Source organism: Oncorhynchus gorbuscha, linkage group LG03 (assembly GCF_021184085.1).
Source record: "Oncorhynchus gorbuscha isolate QuinsamMale2020 ecotype Even-year linkage group LG03, OgorEven_v1.0, whole genome shotgun sequence".
Classification (NCBI taxonomy): domain Eukaryota; kingdom Metazoa; phylum Chordata; class Actinopteri; order Salmoniformes; family Salmonidae; genus Oncorhynchus; species Oncorhynchus gorbuscha.
Genome location: NC_060175.1, coordinates 40,431,626 through 40,458,432, shown reverse-complemented (window position 1 = coordinate 40,458,432; position 26,807 = coordinate 40,431,626). Strand labels below are relative to the sequence as shown.

Here is a 26,807-nt window from a genome sequence, read left to right as displayed (position 1 = left end):
CTGGCCTCTGAGTGTGGGAAAGCTAACCCAGCCTGGTACACATGGCTTTGTAATGCTAATGGCCTCCTATAAATAGGGGAGTGGGCTCCTCTCTCAGCTCACAACCCTCTCGCCTTCCTCAGAGAAGCACACTCTCTGTCTAACAGAATGGCTCCTACCTACACCAGAGACTCTGACAACACCATGCTCTCTACTAAAGACAAACATAAAGTAAGTATTGTTTATAACATGTTTGTGTCATAGTTTACTATTGAATCCTTTTCTTCATGATTTGAACTTAAAGGACAGATAACTAACTGAATGCCCTATTTTCTTCATCAGCTAAGGAAACCAGTTGTGGAGAAGATGCGTAGAGACCGCATCAACACCTGCATAGAGCAGCTCAAGACCCTTCTGGAGAGGGAGTTCCACAAACAGGACCCCAATGCCAAGCTGGAGAAGGCTGACATCCTGGAGATGACGGTGGGGTTCCTGAAGCAGCAGCTGCAGCCTCAGCGCCCGGTCCTTCAGAGGGCCCACAGTGAGGGCTACTCCCAGTGCTGGAGGGAGACACTGCACTTCCTGTCTTCCAGCTCCATGAAGGACATGATGCTCCATAACCTCCAGAGAGCTGAACAGGACATCTGTCTCTCCTCTCCACTCTCCTCCCAACACCAAAACCACAACCAGGGCCCAGTGAAACAGGCCATCACAGGCCACAAATCAGTCTGGAGGCCTTGGTAGAACCACCGCATAGAGAGACTATCTCACAAACTGGATGGATGTTTACCATCTTTCTTGCTGTAGGAAATACATTTCCAAACGTTATATTGAAATTATATTATTTTCTTGTTATATTTGAACGGAATTCTACTGATGTGATTATTTGTTCTCAGAGAAGAAGCTGAAAACATATTTGTATTAATTCATAATGAAGAATATGTTTGATATTTTATGTGTATGTTTATGTGTGTATGCATTTTGTGCTCACTTGATGCACCAATGTGTTCTTTAGTCCTTTCATTTTCTATGAAGATGATTTGTAAAGGTCATATCTTAACGTGTATGGTTGCTTAGCTAACTCAAATCTTGCTTTAACTCTATTATATGTACTGTCCTAATGAAGGACATTTACAAATGCTTTGATACGTCTTTTGTAAAGGCTTTTTGGGACATTGTTGTTCCACCATAGGCACTGTTGTGCTGTGAAATGTATTGTTGATACTGTGTGTCTTTCATTCTCACTTGATAAAGTGAACAGACACCTAAAATGGATTCCAATAAATGTTTTGGAAAGTAACCATACTGTGTGTGTGTGTTTCTAAAGATGTTGTAGTGAAACAGGGGATGATGGGACATGTAGAAAAAGTCGTAATGTACAGGGTAGATGGAAAGTAACAACAGGTCCTTTATGAAGGACAGCAAACGTCATATGACAAGCGTTATAGTTTGTTGTCCCCTGTTTGGAGCTGTCTGTAAGATAGACTACTGTGAATCTGCTTTATGAGTAGACGTAGACAATACTTTTCTGCTATGTAAACTTCCTGCCATGCGACATATGACTCTTATGGAGTCGACTCAGATTTTGGTGATGAATATAGAATCAATTGTATTCTAAATAAAACATTAAAAATGATCACGTTTAAGTGAAATCCTTTTATAAAGGAACAGATTGCACATGATGAGTCCTCATGCAAACTGCGGCAGCAGGTAGCCTAGTGGTTAAAGCATTGGGCCAGTAACTGAAAGGTTGCTCGATCGAATCCCTGAGCTGACAATATGAAAATCTGTCGTTCTGCCCCTGAACAAAGCAGTTAACCCACTGTTCCTAGGCCGTCATTGTAAATGAAAATTTGTTCTTAACTTACTTGCCTAGTAAAATACTGAAACATTTTGTTGTGATGAAATTGTATTTTCATATTGTTGACATGTAACCTAAACTGAGTCCACAAGTGGACATCATAATGTAAACAATGAGACTGACAATACTGACAATGCATATTGGTAATATTGATTATTCTATCGCCACTGAAGTCTCAAGTCTCTCTCTCTCTCTCTTTCCCAATTCAATTCAAAGGGCCCAATTTGCATACATGGTTGCCTTTTCTTGTGGCAACAGGTCACACATATTGCTGCTGTGAAGGCACACAGTGCTATTTCACCTTATAGATTTGGGAGTTTATCAACATTTGATTTGTTTTCAAATTTATTGTGGGTCTGTGTAATCTGAGGGAAATATGTACTGTATCTCTAATATGGTCATACATTTGGCATGAGGTTAGGAAGTGCAGCTCATTTTCCACCTTATTTTGTGGGCAGTGTGCACATAGCTTGTCTACTCTTGAGAGCCAGGTCTGTCTACAATGGCTTCTCTCAATAGCAAGGCTATGCTCCCTGAGTCTGAAAATAGTTAAAGCTCTCCTTAATTTTGGGTCAGTCACAGTGATCAGGTATTCTCCCACTGTGTATTTACTCTCTGTTTAGACCCAAATAGCATTCCAGGTCTCTGTTACTTGGTTAATTCTTTCCAATGTGTCAAGTAAATATATTTAATTTTTCTCATGATTTGTTTGGGTCTAATTGTGTTGCTGTCTGTCTCTCTCTCTCTCTCTCACTTTCTCTCTCTGTCTGTCACACTCTGTCACACACAATTCATGTACTCTAAATCTCAGAATCTACTCTCTTCATAGGTCAAATGTCAATAATAGTTTTATTAAAGTTGCAGTCTTTAGTTTGTAGCTCTAATTAAAGATGTTTTATTATTTATTCATTTGCATGTGTTGATAATATGTTTGTACTGACACCCCAATAAGAGAACATTAAATGCATACTCATGTAATAATTTCTGTATATAGTACAGGTATGATTCAAATGAGATCAAGAGCATCGGCGCACACACACGTGTATGTTGTGTGTGTGTCCAACGTGCCTGTCTTGGGCTTTGTACCTAAAGCCCCAGGCTAACATTGGGCCGTCGGCTCTGTCAGCTCTGGTTTCATCAAACAGCTGGTGAGCCGGGCTACTGCCTGACTGCCTGTCGGGCTGTGTGACTGTGTGGCGTGTCTCTCCTCGGCTTTCCCACACTCCTGTTTCATTCTCCCCTTTCATCGCATGGACAAAGGAAGTGTGCCGCTCTAAATGATCCTCTAGGCATGATGCTGAGAATCCTGATCCCCCCCCCCTACCCACTCACAGCCTAGAGAAAAAAACTGCTTATTCATTTAATCATCATGTCCTTCTTCATTATTAAATACAAGTGATTATCGTTAACAGTCCCTCTGTATTTCTTAGCAAGAAAAAAAAACATTTGTTGTACATGTTTCATAAATAATGTATGAAATTGGCATGCATTTCAATTTGGATGGTTTTTAAACTAGCTTTGATTTACATGTAAATTACTTTTCTCGTTGAAGTATATTCCACCCTGTGTGACATTGCATGTATTTATCTGTTCTGTAATCTAATGGTGTGTACAAAAGTCTGAATGCACTTATATTATATATTATATTAGAGAATTCATTGACTTAGTGACACAACAGTGCTGTGAGGGTTAAGCTTTGTTTTGAAGATGTGAGTGTTAATATCTATATGACAGGATGGTTCTGGGCCTGTTGCAAGGCCTCGCTGTGTAGCGCCGTGGGAAACCTATCTTATCTGCCTGATGCAAGCAGGTGTCAGTCTGGAGGGTAAGTCTGCTCCCAGGTGATAGATTAGAGTCAACACACCTTAAGCAAACACACACACCATCTCACACACACACACACCATCTCACACACACGCACACATATACACACACACACACGCACACATATACACACACACACACGCACGCACGCACGCACGCACGCACGCACGCACGCACGCACGCACGCACGCACGCACGCACGCACGCACGCACACACACACACACACACACACACACACACACACACACACACACACACACACACACACACACACACACACACACACACACACACACACACACACACACACACACACACACGACACCAGCCATGACACACATCCTCCTCTAAACTGACTGACTGCTACTCCACCCACAGCCAATGCAAGGTCTCTCTCTCACTCTCTGTCATGCACGCGCGCGCGCACGCACATACACTCAGTCACATTGACACTCACACACAAAGTCATTGATGTTATCTATTGCTCTAATCAGGGCTGTTATTGGTTGAGGAGTGTGGGAAAGCTGAGTGAGCTCCAGACCCATGCTACCAGATGCAGACCATGTGGTATACACACTAAGCCAATCCCTGATAATTGATTATTGACCTCTACAAAGTATCAATATGCCCTGTTCAAGACATGCAGTTCCACCACCAATACCAACAACTATGTCCCAGCACAACATGTACTAATAAACATGTTGTGATGGTGTTTTTTTCATGTTTTTATTATTTGTATTATTCCATTGACTGTACATCACTTTCAATGTGATCTTACTTACTTAACAAAAACATGTTAATGTAAATGTCAAGATAAACCATACAACATTTCCAGGTTGGTGTTGAGATGTGAGCTCACCAAATTAAGCAACTATATTTGGGCAGGCAGATATTTTCAAAATGTATATTTGAAAAGAAATGCATCTCACAAGATAAACTATGCAATGTATCCAATAACTTCAATGTAACAGCTAGATAGAGAATTCCATTGCAGTAATTGTGACCTTACAACTTAGGTTTACAGGTATTAGACTGTGATTTACTTTATATGATATGGCCAGATGCCTGCTCTTCTACCTTTAGTATCTATCAGTACATCTGCCTGTTTGCGTTATCTGTTGTTCCCTGTTTATCTCCAATTACTTTTATAAAATTGTTACTTTCCATCTACCCTGTACATTATGACTTTTTTCTACATGTCCCATCATCCCCTGTTTCACTACAGCTCCTTTAGAAACACACACACACAGTATGGTTACTTTCCAAAACATTTATTGGAATCCATTTTAGGTGTCTGTTCACTTTATCAAGTGAGAATGAAAGACACACAGTGTCAACAATACATTTCACAGCACAACAGTGCCTATGGTGGAACAACAATGTCCCAAAAAGCCTTTACAAAAGACATATCAAAGCATTTGTAAATGTCCTTCATTAGGACAGTACATATAATAGAGTTAAAGCAAGATTTGAGTTAGCTAAGCAACCATACATGTTAAGATATGACCTTTACAAATCATCTTCATAGAAAATGAAAGGACTAAAGAACACATTGGTGCATCAAGTGAGCACAAAATGCATACACACATAAACATACACGTAAAATATCAAACATATTCTTCATTATGAATTAATACAAATATGTTTTCAGCTTCTTCTCTGAGAACAAATAATCACATCAGTAGAATTCCGTTCAAATATAACAAGAAAATAATATAATTTCAGTATAACGTTTGGAAATGTATTTCCTACAGCAAGAAAGATGGTAAACATCCATCCAGTTTGTGAGATAGTCTCTCTATGCGGTGGTTCTACCAAGGCCTCCAGACTGATTTGTGGCCTGTGATGGCCTGTTTCACTGGGCCCTGGTTGTGGTTTTGGTGTTGGGAGGAGAGTGGAGAGGAGAGACAGATGTCCTGTTCAGCTCTCTGGAGGTTATGGAGCATCATGTCCTTCATGGAGCTGGAAGACAGGAAGTGCAGTGTCTCCCTCCAGCACTGGGAGTAGCCCTCACTGTGGGCCCTCTGAAGGACTGGGCGCTGAGGCTGCAGCTGCTGCTTCAGGAACCCCACCGTCATCTCCAGGATGTCAGCCTTCTCCAGCTTGGCATTGGGGTCCTGTTTGTGGAACTCCCTCTCCAGAAGGGTCTTGAGCTGCTCTATGCAGGTGTTGATGCGGTCTCTACGCATCTTCTCCACAACTGGTTTCCTTAGCTGATGAAGAAAATAGGGCATTCAGTTAGTTATCTGTCCTTTAAGTTCAAATCATGAAGAAAAGGATTCAATAGTAAACTATGACACAAACATGTTATAAATAATACTTACTTTATGTTTGTCTTTAGTAGAGAGCATGGTGTTGTCAGAGTCTCTGGTGTAGGTAGGAGCCATTCTGTTAGACAGAGAGTGTGCTTCTCTGAGGAAGGCGAGAGGGTTGTGAGCTGAGAGAGGAGCCCACTCCCCTATTTATAGGAGGCCATTAGCATTACAAAGCCATGTGTACCAGGCTGGATTAGCTTTCCCACACTCAGAGGCCAGTGGGCGAGGCAGACACAACAATGGGAGAGGCATCCATTATCTCATGGTTTACTGGCCTCAACAGAGGGAATGGTGTTGCAGATATCAGAGGCAGAGACTGAACACAAGCACATCGTTACACTTTTATTACCTGGGAACATTCCTTATCAGGCATCTGCAGATTGGGACTGAGTCAGACTTGATAAGGAACCCTAAAGGTGTATAGATACTGCACACTTCACATTGCAGATATTAATGCTAACCTATTAAGGAGACAAATAATATAGTCAGAAGACACAATGTTAATACTGTGATAGCTGTAAAAAGAGTGCTGTAAAATTAAATAATTTCTCTCCCCTTACATCCGTTACTTATATACCATTTACATCTTCTCTGTCTTTCACGTGTACAGAAAGCATGAAAAGGGTACACTGGGAGAGAGAGAGAGAGAGAGAGAGGGGTGGGGGTGGGAGTGAGAGAGAGAGAGAGAGAGAGAGAGAGAGAGAGAGAGAGAGAGAGAGAGAGAGAGAGAGAGAGAGAGAGAGAGAGAGAGAGAGAGAGAGAGAGAGAGAAACATTTACATTGTAGATGCCAATTAAACACAATTATCCAGCACCTTCTGGGAAGGCACACTTCCATTGTGAGACACCTTCACTCAGCCCCCCCACAAAGTATGTGGTAATTGTGAAAGAGAGTGTGGGAAAGCAGGAGAGGATCCAGTCAATAGGCCACACCCCATCTCCCCTCCATCCACCACCCCCTTGCCCCCCTCTAGAGATACCCTTTCAACCTGCTGCCCAGTTCAGAGGCACTGCTGAGCCAGGGGGCACGTGTGTTCCCCCCACCTCGCCCTCGTTCACATGGCCGGCCTGTGTGCGTGCACACTTACCTAACACTGATTACACCTCTCCTCCTCTAATCTCCTCTGGCCTCTCATTAATGAAACCTGCATCTGCTCCCACTGAAGCCTTCGGACAGTACAATACAGTGAACTTCACTCTCATCATCAGAGGCTATTATTAAATAATGTTTCTCCTATCACTCGTGAATAAGTTAATAGAATTGGTAAATGTCTACATACTTGCATTAAAATGTTTAACAATGTTTAACTCTAAACTAAATGGACAAAAATGCTAATGCTAAAAATGTAAAAAGGCAGATGTCAAGGGTATTTTTGGAGGGAAATCATTTCTGGTCTGTCTTTTCTTCTCTCTTTAAAGATATTTCTAATAAGTGAGTCATGACTATGCAGATGAAAACATTATTTGAGTATGAACACATTCCAATGTGGACATTCCATCTATTCAGGAAGAAAAGCAATGGCCTCATTATAAGCCCCTACACACACACACACTCTCGCCCACGTGCATGGACACACGCACACACACCAAAACAGTCTCCATAGCTTTGAGCCCAGATGTCCCAGTGTCTGTGTGCAGCCAAAGGCCCTCTCCCTCTCTCCAGTGAGGAATGTGTGAGAGCTCCGACCTGCTCCTCTTTCCCACACTTAGCCCCCATTCACGGCTGCGCCCCACCCTGCCACAGCCACCACTGATCCATCACCCCTCATTATGCCTGGAACTCAATAGGCCATCTGGAACTCTGCTGGGCGAGGCCAGGCCTCTCACACACTCCGCACCTAGAGGAAGTCACAGGTAGATCATACTGGAATGCAAATCAAAAGACTTCAGGCTGCTATTATGATATAAAGACAAATACATGTTATATTTGTGTTATTGTCGGATAATAGAATACAGACATGGACATACAGTAAATACACAATCCAATGATACCTAAACAAGATTGAAGCTTCTCCAGAACAAGTTAATTGAAAAAAAAAACATGTAGTGGTACATTGCAGAGCAATAATAAGATACTTGTTGTTTTTGTATGTGTGAATACCTATTAAAACTAACCACCAACACACTGACCCATGACAGTACTGACAGGGCGTCGACAAAGACAGAAGTCATACATTCGACAATTTCCCACTTCAGGTCACATGTCCAAGGGATGCCATAGCCCGGGGTCCACATCGAGGAGGATTTATCAGCTCTAAAGAGAGGTCAGGCATTTCCCAGGTCCCTGTGTGGCTCATGCCTCAAGGATGCCCTAGTTGATGAGGCATGTGATACCAAAGCACCTGCCCCTCTCAGGCGAAGCCTGGTTCAGCACAACAGTCAGGAATGCATTGGGCCCTTTTACATGGAAGAGTTTGGCGGAAGAGAGAGAGGGATACATGTGGGAGATGCAAGGTTGGTTAAGACAATCTCACAATCTGGAGTTTTAAAAAATACACAGAAACAGCATGAATGAACAAAATAGCTGTTTTTACTGTAAGATGTTAATTGATGTTACAGATAACATAGTCCAACAAATGAAACAGTTCTATAATTATAGGTCCAAGTAACACAAGACAGTGCCCATGGCCATGAGTGAAACTAGGTGCACTAATTATAGCTAATAGGTCATTTAAAAGATACCACCGTTTATATGGCATCTCATGTGGTTATAAGCATCACACAAAATTGAATTTAAATTTGAAATGTATCCTTTGGAGTGCTGTCCATTTAATTTGTATGGATTATCTAAGATGATCCAGCAGAACCCACCTATTTTGGAGTAGACACACTTTCAATTCAACAGGTTGTTTTCATTATCCTATAGGCCCATAATGTTGCCAGCAATGATTGCTGCATTTTCCCCATTGAAATGGGCAACTTTTCATTATCTATGGAATTTTGAATATGTATACAATACAAACAACAATTTGGTTGAAATTCTAACATTTCACAACTGGACTGATGCCCTCTTTTACACCTGCATTGTTTGCTGTTTGGGGTTTTAGGCTGGGTTTCTGTACAGCACTTTGAGATATCAGCTGATGTACGAAGGGCTATATAAATAAATTTGATTTGATTTGATTTGATTTGATAACTAGAACTAGAGAGGAAACATGTATTGAAGAACTCCCCCAGCTGACAGAGGTTTCCCGCCACAGAAGCCAGCTGCTCCTCTATTCAAAGACTAATCCTGTAGGCTGTGGTGTCCCAACTTTCCCACAGCACACTTTCAACAGAGCAACAATGTAAGTGTGCTGTGCTCAATACCGCATTAGTCACGGTCCTCAATGAGGCATCCCATTCCCAAGGGGCCACATGGAAAAATATCACGTTGATACATTGTTGACCGATTGGTGATGAAGCGAACAGGATAGAGTCGTTTACAAAGGTTCGCATAAACTACCTGTATATAAATAGACTGTCGCTGTATAGCATATATCTAAAATATCCTTTCAATGACAACAGAGTTCGTATAATAATAATAATAATCGTTTTTGAAAAACGTATTATATAGGCTAATGTCTAAATATATGCTATTTATTATAATACTATTGTTATGGTTCTTATTATAATACAATATGAGTAAGAGTGGCTATAACAATCATTATTATAACTTTTGCGCATAAGAATAACAATCATAACTATAACTTGTACATAAAATAGCCAAATCAAACATTGTGTAAGGTTGAATGAATTCATCAAACTAACTAATTTATTTAAACAAATTGCGGGGAAAAGCATACAGAAGCAACGCCTCTTGATCATGAATAATCTTCTGGAAACCCATTTACTTACTCAGGATTTGTTTCCCGCCTTTTGGGTTTGACCGTGAATGGAGCAACATTTTGGTGTGCAGTCGCAAGGAACACAGTCAAATATTTCAGAGCATTTACTCTATTGCACAGTCCACCTGTTCCCGTGGGACACGATCATTGTCCCAAAGCAATAGACAGTCAATTTAGCATGAAGTAATGGAACCCTCTTTCTTTGTACTGTCCGCGTTCCTGATTGGCCAGCAAGTGTGGGAAACCTGTCAAACTGAGACCCACACGGGTTTACAGTGTGAGGGGTGTATAAATACGGAAGCTCTGTAGAGGTGGTCAAACCCCACTTCTAACATCCGCAACTATCTTTACTAAGCACAAACACCAACTGACCAACAGCAATGGCTCCTGTCAATATGTGCAACATTGTGAGGACCACGAAAGATAAAATCAAAGTAGGCTAAGTACAATTGACTACTGTCCTCTGTATTCATAATTGACATTTTAATTTGAACATGTTTTTTAAAACTGCGATTAACTAATCAGATTATTTGTTTTATCCAGTTGAGAAAACCAGTGGTCGAGAAGATGCGCCGAGACCGCATCAACAGCAGCATCGAACAGCTCAAGTCACTCCTCAAAACCGAACTTCAAGCACACCAACCCAACTCTAAACTGGAGAAGGCTGACATTCTCGAGACAGCTGTGTTTTACCTGAAAGACAATAGCACGCGCCCTGCTTCTTCATTCAACGTAGTGTCACCTGTCCAGAGCTACGCGGAGGGATTCACCCGCTGCCTGGAGGAGACGCTGCGTTTCCTCTCAGCGCACAACCAGCCGACTGACTCGCAACATAAACTTGTCGATCACTTCCATCGGGTACAGAAACTTGGTGAGAGAGTCGCGCTGAGTCCAAACCGCGCGACGGTCCCTCACAGCAGAACTCCGAAATGTGTCACCGCAGGTGGAAGAGGGCCTTTGTGGAGACCCTGGTGATGCGCATAGCCTATTTTGAGACGTTAAATAACGATACTTTCGATGTCAAAACCAGATAATATGTTGGTTTAGCTGCACGACCAAGTATGATCTCTTGTAGGAAATAATTATTCCCTTTACAATTTATCTTTTGTTCGTAAAAGTTGAAATTATTGTTATTATTCTGTTTAGAATGTAAATTCCATATCCTGTATTGTGCTATTGCGCATATATTTGTAACTTCACAATTGTGAAGTAAACTATTTTTTACATATTGTAAAATATATTCAAGTAAAATCTTGGTGTATTTCTGGGAAAAGAACTCAGCCATATGTTGCTGAATTGTAATGTGTCCTGAAACAAGCTGTGATTGGAACATTGATTATCACATTGATATGGAAATATTCCCCAATAAATAAAAGTATATTACAATTTATGGACGAATCTCTATTAATTGGGCTACTATTTCTATGTTTTTTTTATACACAACACTTATAGACAGTAGGCCTACACCTCTATTTAAAATAAGGTTGCACTTAAATGGCAGGAATGACTGAACTTCATGCATAAAAAGACATAATTTCACATCATTCAGAATGATACCAACAGGACTACACAGTGATTTATACCAAAATATTTCAGCGAACAACTTAGCCTAAACGAAGCCTACAAGAGGGATTGATGTGGTCTCCATATTTCCCGACAGAAAAATATTGATGTACAGCCTTCCCACACAGAGTAACGTTACTATTTATTTTGCTTCCCACCATAAAAACATCTTGCTCTAAATGTCCCATTGGCAAAACAGGTTGAATCAACGCTCTTTTACAAGTCATTTCAAACACAAAAATGTATGTGAAGAGTGGAAATGTATGTGAAAAGTGGAAAACGAATTGGATTGGCAAAAGTCATCAATAAGGGCATTTCGTCTTTTTTCCTTCATTTGTTAACCAAACTTTTAACCTAAACCCAATGACATGGTGAAATATTTAGTTGATTTCACGTTGAATTCATGTTAGTTGACAACTCAACCAAATGTATATCAAGGCTAGACTTTGAACTGACCTCTGTGCCCAGTGGAGTGTTTTCACTGTAGAAGTTATAGAAGCTTGATTTTGGGAGGGAGAATGAAGGCACGAAGGGCTCGATTCTGTTGAGTAAACATGTTCAAACTGAATGGTCCAGCTGCTGTTACACAAAAGCTAGCACTGGCGCCTCCGGAAAACGCTAGCTAACCGGAGCTTCTCTCCCACACTCATGCCATTCAAGAGCTGTCAATTAGAAGCGCCAACATTCTCAATCCAACACATTGCGTTTTATTGCTGGTATAAAGCTGGATGGCAAAAAAAAAGAAATCAGATTAAATCTTACATGTGAATATGGCATTAGCCAGAAATGTAGGCTACAACAATGCCATTAACAATTTAATCTATGTATTAAAGGGAACAATGGACATCATATCATTCAAAGCATGATGGGGGTTTATTTGAAGCATCCCACATGGAGCTCTCCCAATTGTGCTGCATAACAGACATAATGCTTTTCCTTAAATCTGCATAAAAAAAGCATTCCACTGCATTATGTATCACCACGACATCAGTCCCTAGAATAGTTGGCATAGCTTTGTAATGACACTATAAAGTACCCAGGACCTGTGCTAAATATTTTGACATGACAAAATGACAATTATTATTCAGACTTCTTTCAATAGGAATAGTAACACGTAATTTGTATTCCCCCTACAGATGTTTTAGAATTGTTCAACTAATGAGTTACAAATTTGCCAGTGACCAGTTTGAATATTTAGTTTGTCTAGATATGTTTCTTTCAATTTCCCTTTAGTTAATGAGCACCATTGCCTATTCCTGCCTGCACATTGGCTCTGGTTGTCTGATTCCATTAGGATTCATAACAGTGGAAAAAGTTGCAATGAGAAAGGCACGGTAAGGATGTCTCCTCCCATCTGACTGATGTGACAGGAGTGTGGCACTATAAACACATCACAGCGTGAGGGATGAGGTAGAAATGCTAGCACATACTCAAACGTCCTGAGAGGAAGTAAAAACCTTGGCTTTGTACTTTGACACCTCAGTGTAGGACAGCATTCCCAGTTCACTCTGGGCAGGTACACATTTTAACTCTTGTCAAATTGGTTAACCCTATCAGTCCCGAGACCCCAGCAAAAATGTGTTTTTCATTTATCTGCATGTCCAGCCCTTATATTTAACCTCACAATGAAGTGTTTGACCATCTTATTTTCAGGACAACCAAGGCTACAAGTTGAACACAAAACAAATTGATAAATTAGTTGCATTCACGAGTTGACAAATTTTTTTTATGTCCACCAAAGCAAAACCAGAAAAATTAATTTATATGAATGCTGTAAGTACAGAAATTGTTTTCTCAGTGGGAAATTACTATTGAACTAGTCAGTGACAACTGTGTGGAGTTGTGTTTGTGACAGCAACAATGTGAGTTTATTACGGTATTATAGACACTATGTCCTGGGATTTCCAATGATCTATGTAGAAGAGCCCCTTACCTTCTATGACCCTTGTGTAGCTTGTGAGCTTCATAGAGGAAAACATGTCACATGTGTGTATTTGTTAGAGTCCCAACTTTTCATAGATCCCTTATATGCTTTTGTAGCACAAACCATTAGGACTCTACAGACATTTTTGTAAAAAAGTCCCAGCCACCGTCGGGATGCGCCCTAGTCTCACAAACACCGCCCTAGCTCAGCCCCCGTTAATCACACAGATTAATGGTTGGTATCGATGGATGCAGAAGAAACCAATTGTACAAGAAGTATGTCGCTCAACCTTACAATATTTAGAAGGGGTTAGAAACTGGAGAAACACCATCAGCTGTCACAATAACAACAGAGTATGGATTAAAGCAAGCCACATTCAGAAACAAAAATATGACATTAAACACAAAAGGTTAATATACTTTCTGAAATAATTTAATAACCATTCTTACAAATTTAATAAAGGTCAATCTCTATTATTACCAATACAGGCACAATCGAAGACAAATCATTTCTATTAGCATTTAACAGAAAAATATTAAAAATACATTATCAAAATATCCCCCTGAAATTGTTTTCAAACCGATAAAGATGGCATGAAATTCAAATTGAGCAATCACATGAAGCAATTAGCACTTACATATATTTTTGCAAACGCTCAGTAAAATATTCCACAATTGGAAACGGAGCTGAGGGGGAACCGCACCTCAGTACCTCCAGGCTCTGATCAGGCCCTACACCCAAACAAGGGCACTGCGTCCATCCACCTCTGGCCTGCTCGCCTCCCTACCACTGAGGAAGTACAGCTCCCGCTCAGCCCAGTCAAAACTGTTCGCTGCTCTGGCCCCCCAATGGTGGAACAAACTCCCTCACGACGCCAGGACAGCGGAGTCAATCACCACCTTCCGGAGACACCTGAAACCCCACCTCTTTAAGGAATACTTAGGATAGGATAAGTAATCCCGCTCACCCCCCCCCTTTAAGATTTAGATGCACTATTGTAAAGTGACTGTTCCACTGGATGTCATAAGGTGAATGCACCAATTTGTAAGTCGCTCTGGATAAGAGCGTCTGCTAAATGACTTAAATGTAAATGAAAAGAACAGTAAATGTGTGCGGTTGCTGAGGTAAACATGATTAGATGGCAAAGTGGGGTTTAAGTAAAAAGGTAACAGCACCCTCATGCTCAACCAGGTCTCAGAGCATTTTGTAATATCCTTAACGGAAATCCAAGATACTCCAGTTAGTATGTTACGTTTCGTATGGTATGTATTAATTTGTGGATGTCCATCACCCATTTTGTATGATTATGTAACGAATTTTCAAAACGTACAATATGTTATGAATTTTCAAATGTTAGCTAGGATAGGGGTTAGGGTTAAGTTTAGGAGTTCTGTTAAAGGGTTAGGGTTTACTAAAAAGGGTCAAGGGTTACATAACATGCTAGTAGTTGCAAAAGTTATGAAAAGTTGTAAGTAGTTGAAAAGTAAAATGCGAAAGTTGTCTGTGATGAGATTCGAACTCACAACCTTTGGATTGTTAGACATTTACGTTATATGCCTGACCAACCACCCTACTTTTGGTATTTTCCTCACGTAACCATACCAAACATAAAATATCATACTAATTTGAGTGTCCTGGATGTACTTTTAGTAAGTTACGTTTAGTCTATGAGACCAGGCTGTCATGCGCAGTCTCAATGTCTCTCTTTCTCTCCCCCCTCCCAGAGGCCCATGCCTCAGGACTACCTGGCATGACGACTCCTGGCTGTCCTGGTCCAACTGCTCGTGCTGCTGATCCACTTTCTGCTGTTTGCACCTGTTCACCGGACGTGCTACCTTGTCCAGGACATGCTGTTTTCGACCCTCTCGTTTGAACATATTCAAGAACGATCTGGCCATGTACTATTATAAATCTCCACCCAGAACAGCCAGAAGAGTGGCCACCCTCAGAGCCTTGGTCCTCTCTAGGTTTCTTCCTAGGGAGTTTTTCCTAGCTACTGTACTTTATATCTGTATTGCTTGCTCTTTGGGGTTTTAGGCTGGGTTTCTGTATAAGCACTTTGTGACATATGCTGAGAGCTTTATAAATACATGTGATCATAGCCACATCCTGTCAGACCAGCCATAGCTCAAGTGTAACAAGCCAAGTACATCACCTTTCCTATCAGAGACAGTCAGGAGGTTGAGTATTAGTGTGACAATACAGCAAATCAATCATAACACAGCGAGGAACTGAGTTAAGGTTAAGGACTGTTAGTAAAGACTTTCTTAGCACCAAAAAGGAAGATAACTATTTTTCCCTCTTTTTGGCATCAAAAACACTTAAAATTCTAAACATTTTGATACTTGAACTTTAGCTGTAATGAAATATTCATGGTCGGAACTCAGTGTTATTGTTTTTGTCAAAGGATGTTAAGATGATAGACGGTCAGTTAATTTTTATAATATAGAGTCAGTTTCGTAAAGTATTTGATGCTTAACAACTCTTTGAATACTTTCCTCAGGACAGAACAGGCAGAGACAACCTAACAGTGAGTAGCCTACATCTCAGGACCAGTCAGTACTGAGATGGTAAAACAGAGGCTCAGAAGCACATAGCAGCCATTTGATTAAAAAAACAGATGATTGATTATTACAAGTCTGTGGAATCCATGGTAGACCACACAGTTTTACTATGTCTGTGGATCCACGGGACGTATTGTCATATTGTCATTCTTCTGTACAGCTAGCAGGCAGCCTGGCTGGGTCAGCTGCAGCTCCTGATGATCTCATGAAGTGCCAGAGAGGGGCACTGTTGCTCCCCCTTTCAATTTAGAACAGCTAATTATTACAGTCGTACTTGTGTACAGATTCAGTGCATACTTATAAGGGCAAAAAGGGACAAAACTTGGATGAGTAAGGAGAGGATTGTTCTCTTCATTTCATTGTCCGTGTTGACTACAGATTCCTCTACAGAACTAGGATTGGATGAGGGAGGCCTAGGTCGGGGAGGAAGGGGTAGAGTACTGTCTTTTTAACCCATATAGGGGTACTTCCATTCTCGGAGCAGGACGTGGGTGGCCTTGACCACCTGTGGGGACGTCCATCTCAGTACGTAGTGAGGACCACCAGGTTTGTCATTAGTACCTTTGCAGACAAAAGTTCATGTTTTAGGTATTATTGATATCAATAAAGATGATGTACCCATTTGACAGAAGTATCCATGTCAGACATAGAGAGCTAACCAGGAGTAATGAGAAGTCCTGATTTATAGAACTGTTAGCAGTTACATGGATATCAATGAGCTGTGGATTGGAGTGCGGGCTGTGGATTGGTACCTGAAGCTCTGGCGCCACCAAATGGTTGCTGGGCGACAATAGAGCCAGTGGACTTGTCATTAACATAGTAATTTCCTGCAGCGTTCCGCAAGGCTTTGGCTGCCTCATTCACAACATTCCTGGAACAAAAACATTACTAAAGGGTAAGGAAGCAACATTATTATCAATAAGCTGATCAAAGTTGGCTTTGCATTCATCATATTTGTATATAAAACTATATTATGTTCTTTATTTCATCAATACTGACACTCCATTGCAAACCAGCTGAAGTAATGGAACATACTTATCGAGAGCAAAGACAGCCCCTGTCAGGGCATATGGTGATGTGTTGTCTATCAGGTGCAGAACTTCCAGGTAGTCGTTCTCAGGGTAAACATAGACAGAGAGAACTGGCCCAAAGATTTCCTACAGGAGTTAAGCCAGAACCGAGTTATAACAGAGTTGTTATAAAGTTCCATATTAACTGAGCAATCACAATGAAAGGAAGCAAGGAGGACTAGCCCCCCATTTGTGAAGCAAAGTGCACTTTAAACCCCAAAGTGCTGTCATTACTAAAAACTTGAGGAAACCGATTGCACTTAATATATTTGAGTACAGTTACCTATAGTGATTTTGTAGTCATTACTCATACCGAAAGAGTCACTATGACCCTGTAGGGGGTCCAGAACTGAGTTATCAGCTTGAACACGCCTCCAATATAATTTCCCAGTGTGCCTTGCCTTTGAGTGAATTGTAGTGTTTACCACCCATGACACTATTTGTTGTTGATAGCTGAATTCGTTCATTTTCTGTCCTGTGTCTTTCTCCAAGTGAGTTCCTAGGCAAATATCATCATTATAATTAACTCTTTATGACAATACATATCTCATAAGGCCTCATTTTGAGGCCTAGCTTTACCCTAATGCAGTGGCCTAAAATTAATGGTTTACAGGCCACATCGGGCCTGAAAGCGTGGTGCAAAATTCCAGTAACTTTCCCAAATTCACAGATTTAAAAAAAAATCCTGGTTGAAGGATATCCAGGAGTCTTCCAAACCGGATTTCTGGAAAACCTGGGAAATGTACCAGAATTTTGCAACCCTAACCACAATTCACATTATGTTGGCATCCAAGGTGATGTGTAATTCCTATTGGAATCCAGCCAGAGTTAGGATATCCAACAGTTGAAATGTTTATTCTCCCGCATCCTGCATTCATAGTGACTGCCAGGGTTAGAAGCAGTTTGAGGAGACTACATAAACCATTTAATCTGGAACAACCATTTCAGTAACAGGTGCAAGAAATCTAACTAAATCATTTGATTGGTTTAGTTATTTATCTTTGTGTAGAATAAGATTAAATCAACCACTCAATGTACATGCAAAAACACAGATCTAAAAATAAAATCAACCTGACAGAGCATGCTGGGAAAAAAGTTAATTTGTTATCATTATTATTATTTTTTATGTTGATTTGATAACTCATTTAGTTGAGTACCACAAACATTTTAATTAATAATGACTTTTCATTGACTTGGAGTTCAACTTACTAGAAGTTTGAGTTAAAAATGCCTTGGAGTTTAGTGTGTGAAGCATGGCTTTGGTTAAACAAACATGGTGTCCATTACATCCCTGTACACATGTTTGTGAGTAATCCAAGCACTTGGCCCCGAGCCTGATCGCAGGCATCTCAGTTAAAACTGAAAAAAATAATCCTGCTTCTTTTCTTCATAAAACAACCATATCTAACAGGCTAGAATAAAGTCCGTTTCAGCAATTCAGACTCAACTGACTGTCTCTCATGTGATTATGACATGTATGCATGTCTGGTATACCACTTGAAGGTTGGTTTAAAGTAGTGAGAACATACATGGTAAAAACTAGAATCACAGTACGAAGTTCCATAGGCTAATAACAGTGGTGAGTAAAGAGGTGATCGACAATAACTACTTATCAAGAATATCAAGTCTTACCTCAGCCATGATGGCTTCTTGTGGGTCTGTGCTCTCAATGATGGTGGGCTCCACAAAGTAACCCTTCTTGTCATTACAGTGGCCCCCAGCAATAATGTTCAACTTAGGGGAAGACTTGGCATGGTCCAACCACATCTTAATACGAGCAAAGGACTGAGACAAAAAATAAACAATATATAAAGAGTCACTAAAATGTAAAATAATCTTGATAATAAAATAACTCTTGATCAGAAGTAATATAGCTGCTTCTGATCAAGCATCCAGAGTGGCAAATCTCACAGTAATGTACCTTGTCATCAATCACAGCAGAGAAGAATGTACTCCAGTCCTCCACGGGCTGGACAGGGGAATCATGGAGACCATTATAACAACCTGATATCAAATTAACACCTACAGTAAAAACTTTAACACTTTTAAATATGTCCTATTGGAGCACACGTCAACTGGTTGTATCTATTCCCACCAAAATAACCATTGTGCCAAAGTGACTGATGAAAGAGTCCTAGAAGCTAAGGTCAGTTGTACACTTACATCTCCCACTTTGAGCTGCTTGTGGATGTCCAGGAGCCCCTGTTTGATCTGGGGCCAAAGAGAGTCTGGTACATACATCCTGGAGCAGGCCGAGCACTTCTGCCCTCCGTACTCAAATGCTGAGCGGATGGTCCCTGACACCACACTCTGTACATCTGCTGACTTGTGCACAAAATGGAAGTTCTTACCAGCGCATTCTGAAAGGTATGGCAGAGGAGGATGTCGATGAGGCAGTTTCCAACGACTGATATACACTCCCCTTCGTATTTATTTGGACAGTGAAGTTAAAATGAGAACATGTGGCTCTATTCTCCAGCTTTTTGGATTTGAGATCAAATGTTTTGAATGAGACAAGAGTACTGAATGTCACCTTTTATTTGAAGACATTTTTTAAACATACAGTATCTGTCCTACCATTTAAAAATGAAAGCACTTCATGCATCTAGTCCCCACATTTGAATAAGTTATTTTCTTCAGAAATATTTAGACAAAATCAGTGTATTAAACTCAAATATTTTGTATTTGGTCCCATATTTCACAGCACGCCATGACTACATCAAGCTTGTGACTCTTTAAACTTGGATGCATTTGCAATTTGTTTTGGTTGTTTTTCTATTTATGTTTTGCCCAATAGGAACTCAATGGTGAATAACATAGTATCATTTTGGAGTAACTTTTATTGTAAATAAAAATTACAAATAATTATGAATGAATAGTTAATAATGACGAGAAAATGACAGAGGAACAAAGATAATAACTCACCCTCCCCCCAAAAATGCTAACCTCTCATCATTCATGATTATCCATGGTTGCATCCACATGAATGTAGAAGTGTTGAGAAATATATTATATTCTTATTTACAATAAAAGTGACTCCAAAATGACACTACATTATTCACCATTTAGCTCCTATTGCAAAAAAAAACTTAAACACAACCAAAACAAACTGCAAATGCATCCAACAAGTTTGTAGAGTCACAAGCTTGATGTAGTCATTGCGTGCTAGTAATATGGGACAAAACCTTTGACTACTTTAATACACTATAAGTGAATTTATAAAAATACTAATGAAAAAAAAAAAACTTCAAATGGGGGGACTAGACACATAAAGTAATTTCATTTAGAAACGGTAAAACAGATATGTATGAAAATACCTTCAAATAAAATGTGACTTTCTGTATTGTCACCTAATGAAACATTTGATCTCAAATCCAAAATACTGCAGTATAGAGCCAAATGTACAAATTTGAGCTTCACTGTCCAAATACATTTGGAGGGGAGTGTAGATATAAGAGGAGTATGAAGTCAATATTCTCATGTTTAATATTGAATATGTTTAATAACTTGACAGTGTGGTGGTGTACAGCATTTATATCTATGGTTTCTCGATTGGTCCAACCCACCTCCTGCCACCCGAGGACAATTCTTGTAGACATCCAGGTTCTGGGCCACCTGTTTCCACAGGCGCTTGAAGGTACTGAAACAGAAATGGGTTGTTAAGAGACTCCAGGGTTGTTAACTAAAAACAGTGTGGTATAGATTTGGTATTATGTACCAAAAGTGGAAATCAGTTTTAGGTATGCTTTAACATGTAGAGATAAACGCATATGGGACACTGCCAGTGAAGTTGATGCCAGCAAGGTGTTCAGAGGAGGTGATGGGGTCTCCAAATACTGGTCCATCAGCCGGCACAAACTGGATGATGTTGGGGGGCAACCCTGAATCCCGGAGGACATTGTAGACGGCGTAGCTAGCTGACATGGCTGTGTCACTAGGCTTCCACAGAACTACATTACCCTGAAAAACACAGGCAAACAAAGAAAGTCCAGTTCAGACTATAACCAACAACATACATCAGCATCTAAATGTGAAATGTATTAGAACTATAAGGACAATTTGGGTATTGTTGTTTGTAGGGGAACACTTACCATGAGAGCAGGTGTACCTGCCAGGTTTCCACCAATTGCAGTGAAGTTAAAGGGGGCAACAGCAGCTACGAAACCCTGTAGTTAAAGGGAAATAAAAGGTGTTAACAACAACTACTCCTGGAAAATATGAGTTCTAGAAAATCCATCCTAACATATCCCCAAGTATAAAGGCTTTTATCTGTGACTATTATCAAGTTTAGATGATGCTAGGACCAGAGAGTGCTCACCTCCAGCCCACGGTAGAGCATGGTGTTGGTGCTACCGTCACTGTCCAGGGGCTGCTGGCTCTCCAGTTCAACAGCGTGCTTCGCATTGAACCGGAAGAAGTCTATTAGCTCTGCAGCTGCATCAATCTCTGCCTGCACCACAGTTTTACCCTAGAAAATAAATCAGGAAAAAAAATGTGCTCATTCAATTGGCTCATTCATCCACCCTCCTCTCCCCTGTAACCTTTATGTAACTATTCCCCAGGTCATTGCTGTAAATGAGAATGTGTTCCGAGTCATGAAAAAAAAAACACTTAGGGGATGAATATCCACTTGATATTCAGCCATACAATTACAAGATTATTAAAACAACATGTAGACTAAATATAGTATTTCACTGTACCTGGCCGATCATGGTTTTGGCCAGAATCTCAGCTCTCTTAGGTCCACTGATGATGTCGGCAGCCTTAAAGAGGACCTGGGCTCGGTCCTGGATGGGTTTCAGGTCCCATTCTCGCCTTGCCGCCACAGAGGCCAAGATAGCCTTGTTGAGCAGCTCCTGTATCAATCATACCGAGGCAACACCATCCAGTCAGGTTACGTAAATCTAGGTGAATGTCTGATGAATAAAAACAGAAGAATTGTAATCTTAGTTTACCTTGTCAGCATAGCAAAACTTGGCCAGTTTGTGAGAGTGGTTGAAGGGCTTTCAAAAATAAAATAAAGAATTACATTGATTAATAGGTAATAATAGCTTCAGGAAATAACATTTAAAGACAGTGTGGTATTGGTCAAAATTGACATTTGACTAATTTAGCAGACACCTTATCCAGAGCAACTTACATTAGTGAGTGCATACATTTTCATACTGGTCCCCCGTGGGAATAAACCCACAAACCTGGCATTGCAAGCACCATGCACTACCAAATGAGCAATATGGGACTACAGACTCCACATGCAGGCCCCCAGCACAGGTAGTATGTTGGTTTATGATGGATGTTATAGAAAACTAATAACACAGCTGATAACAAAACATTATTACAGTCATTTCCAGTTTAACTTCACAGGCCTGGAAAGTTTCCATTTGGATTAGGCAGTATGCTGTGTATCTGAGCAGCAGTGTGAGGGTAAAAGTGAGAGCTTCAGTATCCAGGCTCCCATATTTGCAGGCAGCATGGAGCAATAGTTTGCTCAGATTAGGGACATGCTGTTGACTCCACTCACAGATAGCTGGTATCTGATGTCTTTGGTCCACACATGTTCATCTCCAACCACACAGGGAATCTCCTCTGTCTTCCCCTTCAGGTCATCCAGGGCCTGTCACACACACACAACCTTATTGAGTCTCATATTTTATAGAGATGACAATGCAGGTCATAAAGGTGCATATGGAATGGTGCATGCGGTGGTTATTTGCTTGAGAGTGTGTGCTGTGTGTGATTGTATGTGTGCACGCACCTTCTGCAGCTTGGCCCTCTCTGGACTGCCCTCGTTGAATCCCAGGATGGGCTCATTCTTCACCTTAACAGCTGCACAGGGGAAGGTCCTGAAGCTGCACAGAGAGACACATTAGGATAGACAGATGCACACCAAGTGAAGACGGACGTATATATGCAGCAGCAGACATCCCCCACACACATTATATCCCACAATCTGAGACTCATCCTCATGGTGCAAAGTGAAGCATTTGTTCATCAATGTATTACAGCTCTTTTACATCTTTGTTTTGAATAATATGAAACTTAACAATGTGGTTATGGAAAATAATGAATGCCATTCAGTTCATTTTGAGGCAAGTCCAAATTCTGTTGACCTGAATAAGACTTTACTGGCCATGTAGATTGTGGTCTTGGTGCGATTAAAAAAATAATCATAATAATTTTTTAACTTTTATTTAACTAGGCAAGTGAGTTAAGAACAAATTCTTATTTTCAATGACAGCCTAGGAACAGTGGGTTAACTTCCTGTTCAGGGGCAGAAAGACAGATTTGTACCTTGTCAGCTCGGGTTACTTCCGGTTACTAGTCCAACGCTCTAACTACTTGGCTACCCTGCCACAATATTGAACCGTCTTTTTATACAGGTGCACCTCAGAGTTAGTTCTGTCCTGCCTCTTTCCTGATAGATTTTGGCAGGCTGCAGTCTTCTGTCAGCTGGAATAAGTAACTTGAAGTAATCTCACAATCAGTTATTCTGTTATGACCAGTTGTTATAGCATAAAGGCTTAAAAAATGCAAGTCGTGCATAAAAGATGGGACCATCTTGCATCAGTAAAAACTATAAAAAGCCAGACACATCTAACAGCAGCAAGCAATTGCAATAAGCAATTCATACTTATTTGATATTTCACTATTCTCTGTGTGCCGGGGTGAACACGGCTGTCTGTGTCGAATTTCTTTGTGGAAAAGTTAGAAAACTGCCAAACGTCTGGTGATCGTGCATGCACTGCCTCAAAAAATGATTAACTGCTCTAGTTTAAATAGTCAGTGAAGGTCAGAGTGTCTAACTGGGTAGACGGGCTCGTATTCAAATATTAAAAAACACCCTCAACTCCCCTGACACATGGAATCGATGAAATATGATTAGTCAACTGCCTTCCCACATCTACACAGATGCTTATCTGTCAATGGGTGACCTGGTGTACAACAACACAGCCTTCATACAGTTTATTGATCTTCCTCACCCAACAGAAAAGTCAGACCTCTAAAGAGATTCTAAATATGGCTATAATGTTTTAACTGCATAAATAAACATTCATGCAGCTGGCTTGCCCAGGTTCCTTCTGTCCATTTGATTTCTAGCATAACACCAGTTGCCAGTGCCCCTTCAGGTTTTTAGCCCAAGTCTGCAGTCATAGAAATAGATAGAGGATTAATCATGGATATAACCATTTTAGCAGGAACATTGCCATGGACATCGCCATGGAGGACTTCCACCTTTTTTAAGAAGTCAACTGGGTGGAGTTTCCTATGGATGGGCTTTTCCTATGGGTGGGGTTTGCTATAGGGCGGGTTTGCTATGGGTGTGCAGCAATCATCCAATGAAGAGGGAAATTGACCCCTTTAAAATAGATGTAGCCTCAATGGCGCTGCCCATGCTGTCACAGACGCTATAATAGAACAGATAAAAAGAGGAGCTCTCTTTCTAGCTCTATGTGCCCATGGTGTATCATTCACTTTCTGTGAACTGTTAACTTTACTCATGCGGCATGGAATCATGGTAATCAGAAGACACAAAATCTTAAATAACTTATTTAAACATATTTTGCTTGGCCTTGACATTGAAAATGTACTATTAGCTACCAAAATAATGCAAATGACATTAGCTTGGTTACGAAGAGTAACCACAAGTTAGTCTCGTGTATGTTAATGTGAAAATACGTACCCCCTCCAAGACTGGTAGAATGCTGATCTCACACGCAGCATGTTCCAATGGAAAATATGTAGAGAGAAAAAGGACTATCTAATAAAAACACCCTTATAAGACCACTTCAGGCAACCGATACAATGTATCAAAACTGATAAGATACATTGAAGCTGTTTGATATCTTGAGTAGCCTACTGGTTGCACGTATAACGAGTTCAGAGGATTCGGCCCGTACCAATATTCCATAGGGAGGCCACATTCATTTTATTACCAGACTTGCGTCTAAATTGCCACAGTAATTTACAGTATTTTATCTAAACAGAAATTACATAATTTAATCTTAATATTTACACTGTGAAACTTTTGAAATTGTACTTGTTAATATTTTCAAAGAAAGAAGTATTGCTAAAACACCTCACATTTTCATAATGAAACTTACTGGAGTCAAAGAGGGCGAGTCTGCGAGTGGCCAATCAGCACTAAGAAGACATCTCCAGCCAATCACAGTATAGGGCTGTCAATTATATTTTCGACGGAGCATATGTTTCTCTTTGATGTAATGTCCCGCTTATCTTTTGCACAATTACTGATTTTCCCATGTAACCTAAATTACTTTCATTGTGACGAATGTAACTGTCAGAGAATGTATCGCCTACTGTTGCTGCCTCACTTTTCTATCTACACGGAACAAAAGTATAAACGCAACAGATAAGTGTTGGTTCCATGAGCTGAAATAAGGGATTCCAGAAATGTTCCAACCGGCCTCACAACTGCAGACCTGGTGTATGGTGTCAACGTTGTGAACAGAGAGTCCCATGGTGGCGGTGGGGTTATGGTAAGGTCAGGCATAAACTACTAATAGCTAACACAACTGCATTTTATCGATGGCAATTTGAATGCACAGAGATACTGTGACCAGATCCTGAGGCCCATTGTCGTGCTATTCATCCGCCACCATCATCTCATGTTTCAGCAAGATAATGCACGGCCCAATACCGCAAGGATCGGTAGACAATTCCTGGAAGCTGAAAATGTCCCCGTTCTTCCATGGCCTGCCCACTCACCAGACATGTCACCCTTTGAGCCTGCTTGGGATCCCTTTGAGCCTGCTCTGGATTGACGTGTACAACAGCGTGTTCCAGTTCCCACCAATATCCAGCAATTTCGCACAACCATTGAAGAGGAGTGGGACACCATTCCACAGGCCACAATCAACCGCCTCTGATCAACTATATGCAAAGGAGCTGCGTCGCGCTGCATGAGGCAAACCAGCTACAGACTGGTTGTTTTATCCACGCCCCTTTTTAACGGTATCTGTGACCAACAGATGGATATCTGTATTCCCTTAACGGTATCTGTGACCAACAGATGGATATCTGTATAGATTAGGGCCTAATTAATTTGTTTAAATTGACTGATTTCCTTATATGAACTGGAACTCAGCAAATGGGCGGCAGCGTAACCTAGTGGTTAGAGCGTTGGACTAGCGTTGGACTAGCTGACAAGGTACAAATCTGTCGTTCTGCCCCTGAACAGGCAGTTAACCCACTGTTCCCAGACCGTCATTGAAAATAAGAATATGTTCTTAATTGACTTGCCTGGTTAAATAAAGGTAAAAAAAAAAAAAAATACAAAAAAAGTATTTGAAACTATTCCATGTTGTGTTTATATATTTTTTTCAGTATATCTACAGTGCAAATAAAAAAATATTCATACCCCTTGAATTAATCCACATTTTGTTGTGTTACAGCCTGAATTCTAAACGGATTAAATAGATTTTTTCTCACCCATTTACACACAATACCGTATAATGACAAGGGAAAATATTATTTTACAACTGACATAAGTATTCACACCCCTGAGTAAATACTTTGTAGAAGCACCTTTAGCAGGGTTTACAGATGTGAGTCTTTCTGGGTAGGTCTCTAAGAGCTTTCCACACACGGAATGTGCAACATTTTCCCCTTATTCTTTTCAAAATTCTTCAAAACTCTGTCAAATTAGTAGTTGATCATTGCTACACAACCATTTTCAGGGCTTGCCATAGATTTTCAAGTAGATTTAAGGCAAAACTGTAACCCAGCCACTCAGGAAAATCACTGTCTTCTTGGTAAGCAACTCCAATGTAGACTTGGCCTTGTGTTTTATGCTATTGTCCTGCTGAAAGGTGAATTCCTCTCTCAGTGTCTGGTGAAAAGCAGACTGAACCAGGTTTTC

General features: G+C 40.6%; 4 protein-coding genes across 5 annotated transcripts; 2 read left to right on the top strand and 2 right to left on the bottom strand.

Moving 5' to 3' along the window:
• The first annotated feature begins 40 nt into the window (after nucleotides 1-40).
• LOC124020224 (transcription factor HES-5-like) lies at nucleotides 41-1,489 on the top strand. The gene is made up of 2 exons (XM_046335588.1): nucleotides 41-210; nucleotides 322-1,489. The coding sequence occupies exons 1-2, from the start codon at nucleotides 148-150 to the stop codon at nucleotides 721-723; spliced, it is 465 nt and encodes a 154-aa protein (XP_046191544.1). The 5' UTR covers nucleotides 41-147; the 3' UTR covers nucleotides 724-1,489.
• A 3,421-nt stretch (nucleotides 1,490-4,910) lies between these two features.
• On the bottom strand, nucleotides 4,911-6,489 carry LOC124020216 (transcription factor HES-5-like). Of its 2 annotated transcripts, XM_046335577.1 has the most exons (3): nucleotides 6,330-6,489; nucleotides 5,990-6,077; nucleotides 4,911-5,878 (listed from the first exon to the last, which is right to left on the bottom strand). In XM_046335577.1, the coding sequence occupies exons 2-3, from the start codon at nucleotides 6,050-6,052 to the stop codon at nucleotides 5,477-5,479; spliced, it is 465 nt and encodes a 154-aa protein (XP_046191533.1). In that variant the 5' UTR covers nucleotides 6,053-6,077; nucleotides 6,330-6,489; the 3' UTR covers nucleotides 4,911-5,476. The 2 variants fall into 2 exon arrangements, with proteins under 2 accessions (XP_046191533.1, XP_046191523.1); XM_046335567.1 differs by having other exon boundaries at nucleotides 4,912-5,878; nucleotides 5,990-6,489.
• A 3,630-nt stretch (nucleotides 6,490-10,119) lies between these two features.
• Nucleotides 10,120-11,186, top strand: LOC124020215 (transcription factor HES-5-like). Its single transcript, XM_046335551.1, has 2 exons — nucleotides 10,120-10,240; nucleotides 10,350-11,186. Exons 1-2 carry the CDS (start codon nucleotides 10,187-10,189, stop codon nucleotides 10,779-10,781), a joined length of 486 nt encoding a protein of 161 aa, XP_046191507.1. The 5' UTR covers nucleotides 10,120-10,186; the 3' UTR covers nucleotides 10,782-11,186.
• A 4,529-nt stretch (nucleotides 11,187-15,715) lies between these two features.
• Nucleotides 15,716-24,949, bottom strand: LOC124031374 (delta-1-pyrroline-5-carboxylate dehydrogenase, mitochondrial-like). Its single transcript, XM_046342521.1, has 15 exons — nucleotides 24,609-24,949; nucleotides 22,683-22,776; nucleotides 22,449-22,541; nucleotides 21,883-21,930; nucleotides 21,628-21,783; nucleotides 21,246-21,395; nucleotides 21,019-21,093; nucleotides 20,694-20,887; nucleotides 20,494-20,567; nucleotides 19,091-19,287; nucleotides 18,849-18,896; nucleotides 18,560-18,712; nucleotides 16,893-17,014; nucleotides 16,610-16,728; nucleotides 15,716-16,418 (listed from the first exon to the last, which is right to left on the bottom strand). The coding sequence occupies exons 1-15, from the start codon at nucleotides 24,647-24,649 to the stop codon at nucleotides 16,306-16,308; spliced, it is 1,677 nt and encodes a 558-aa protein (XP_046198477.1). The 5' UTR covers nucleotides 24,650-24,949; the 3' UTR covers nucleotides 15,716-16,305.
• Between the last annotated feature and the right edge of the window lie 1,858 nt (nucleotides 24,950-26,807).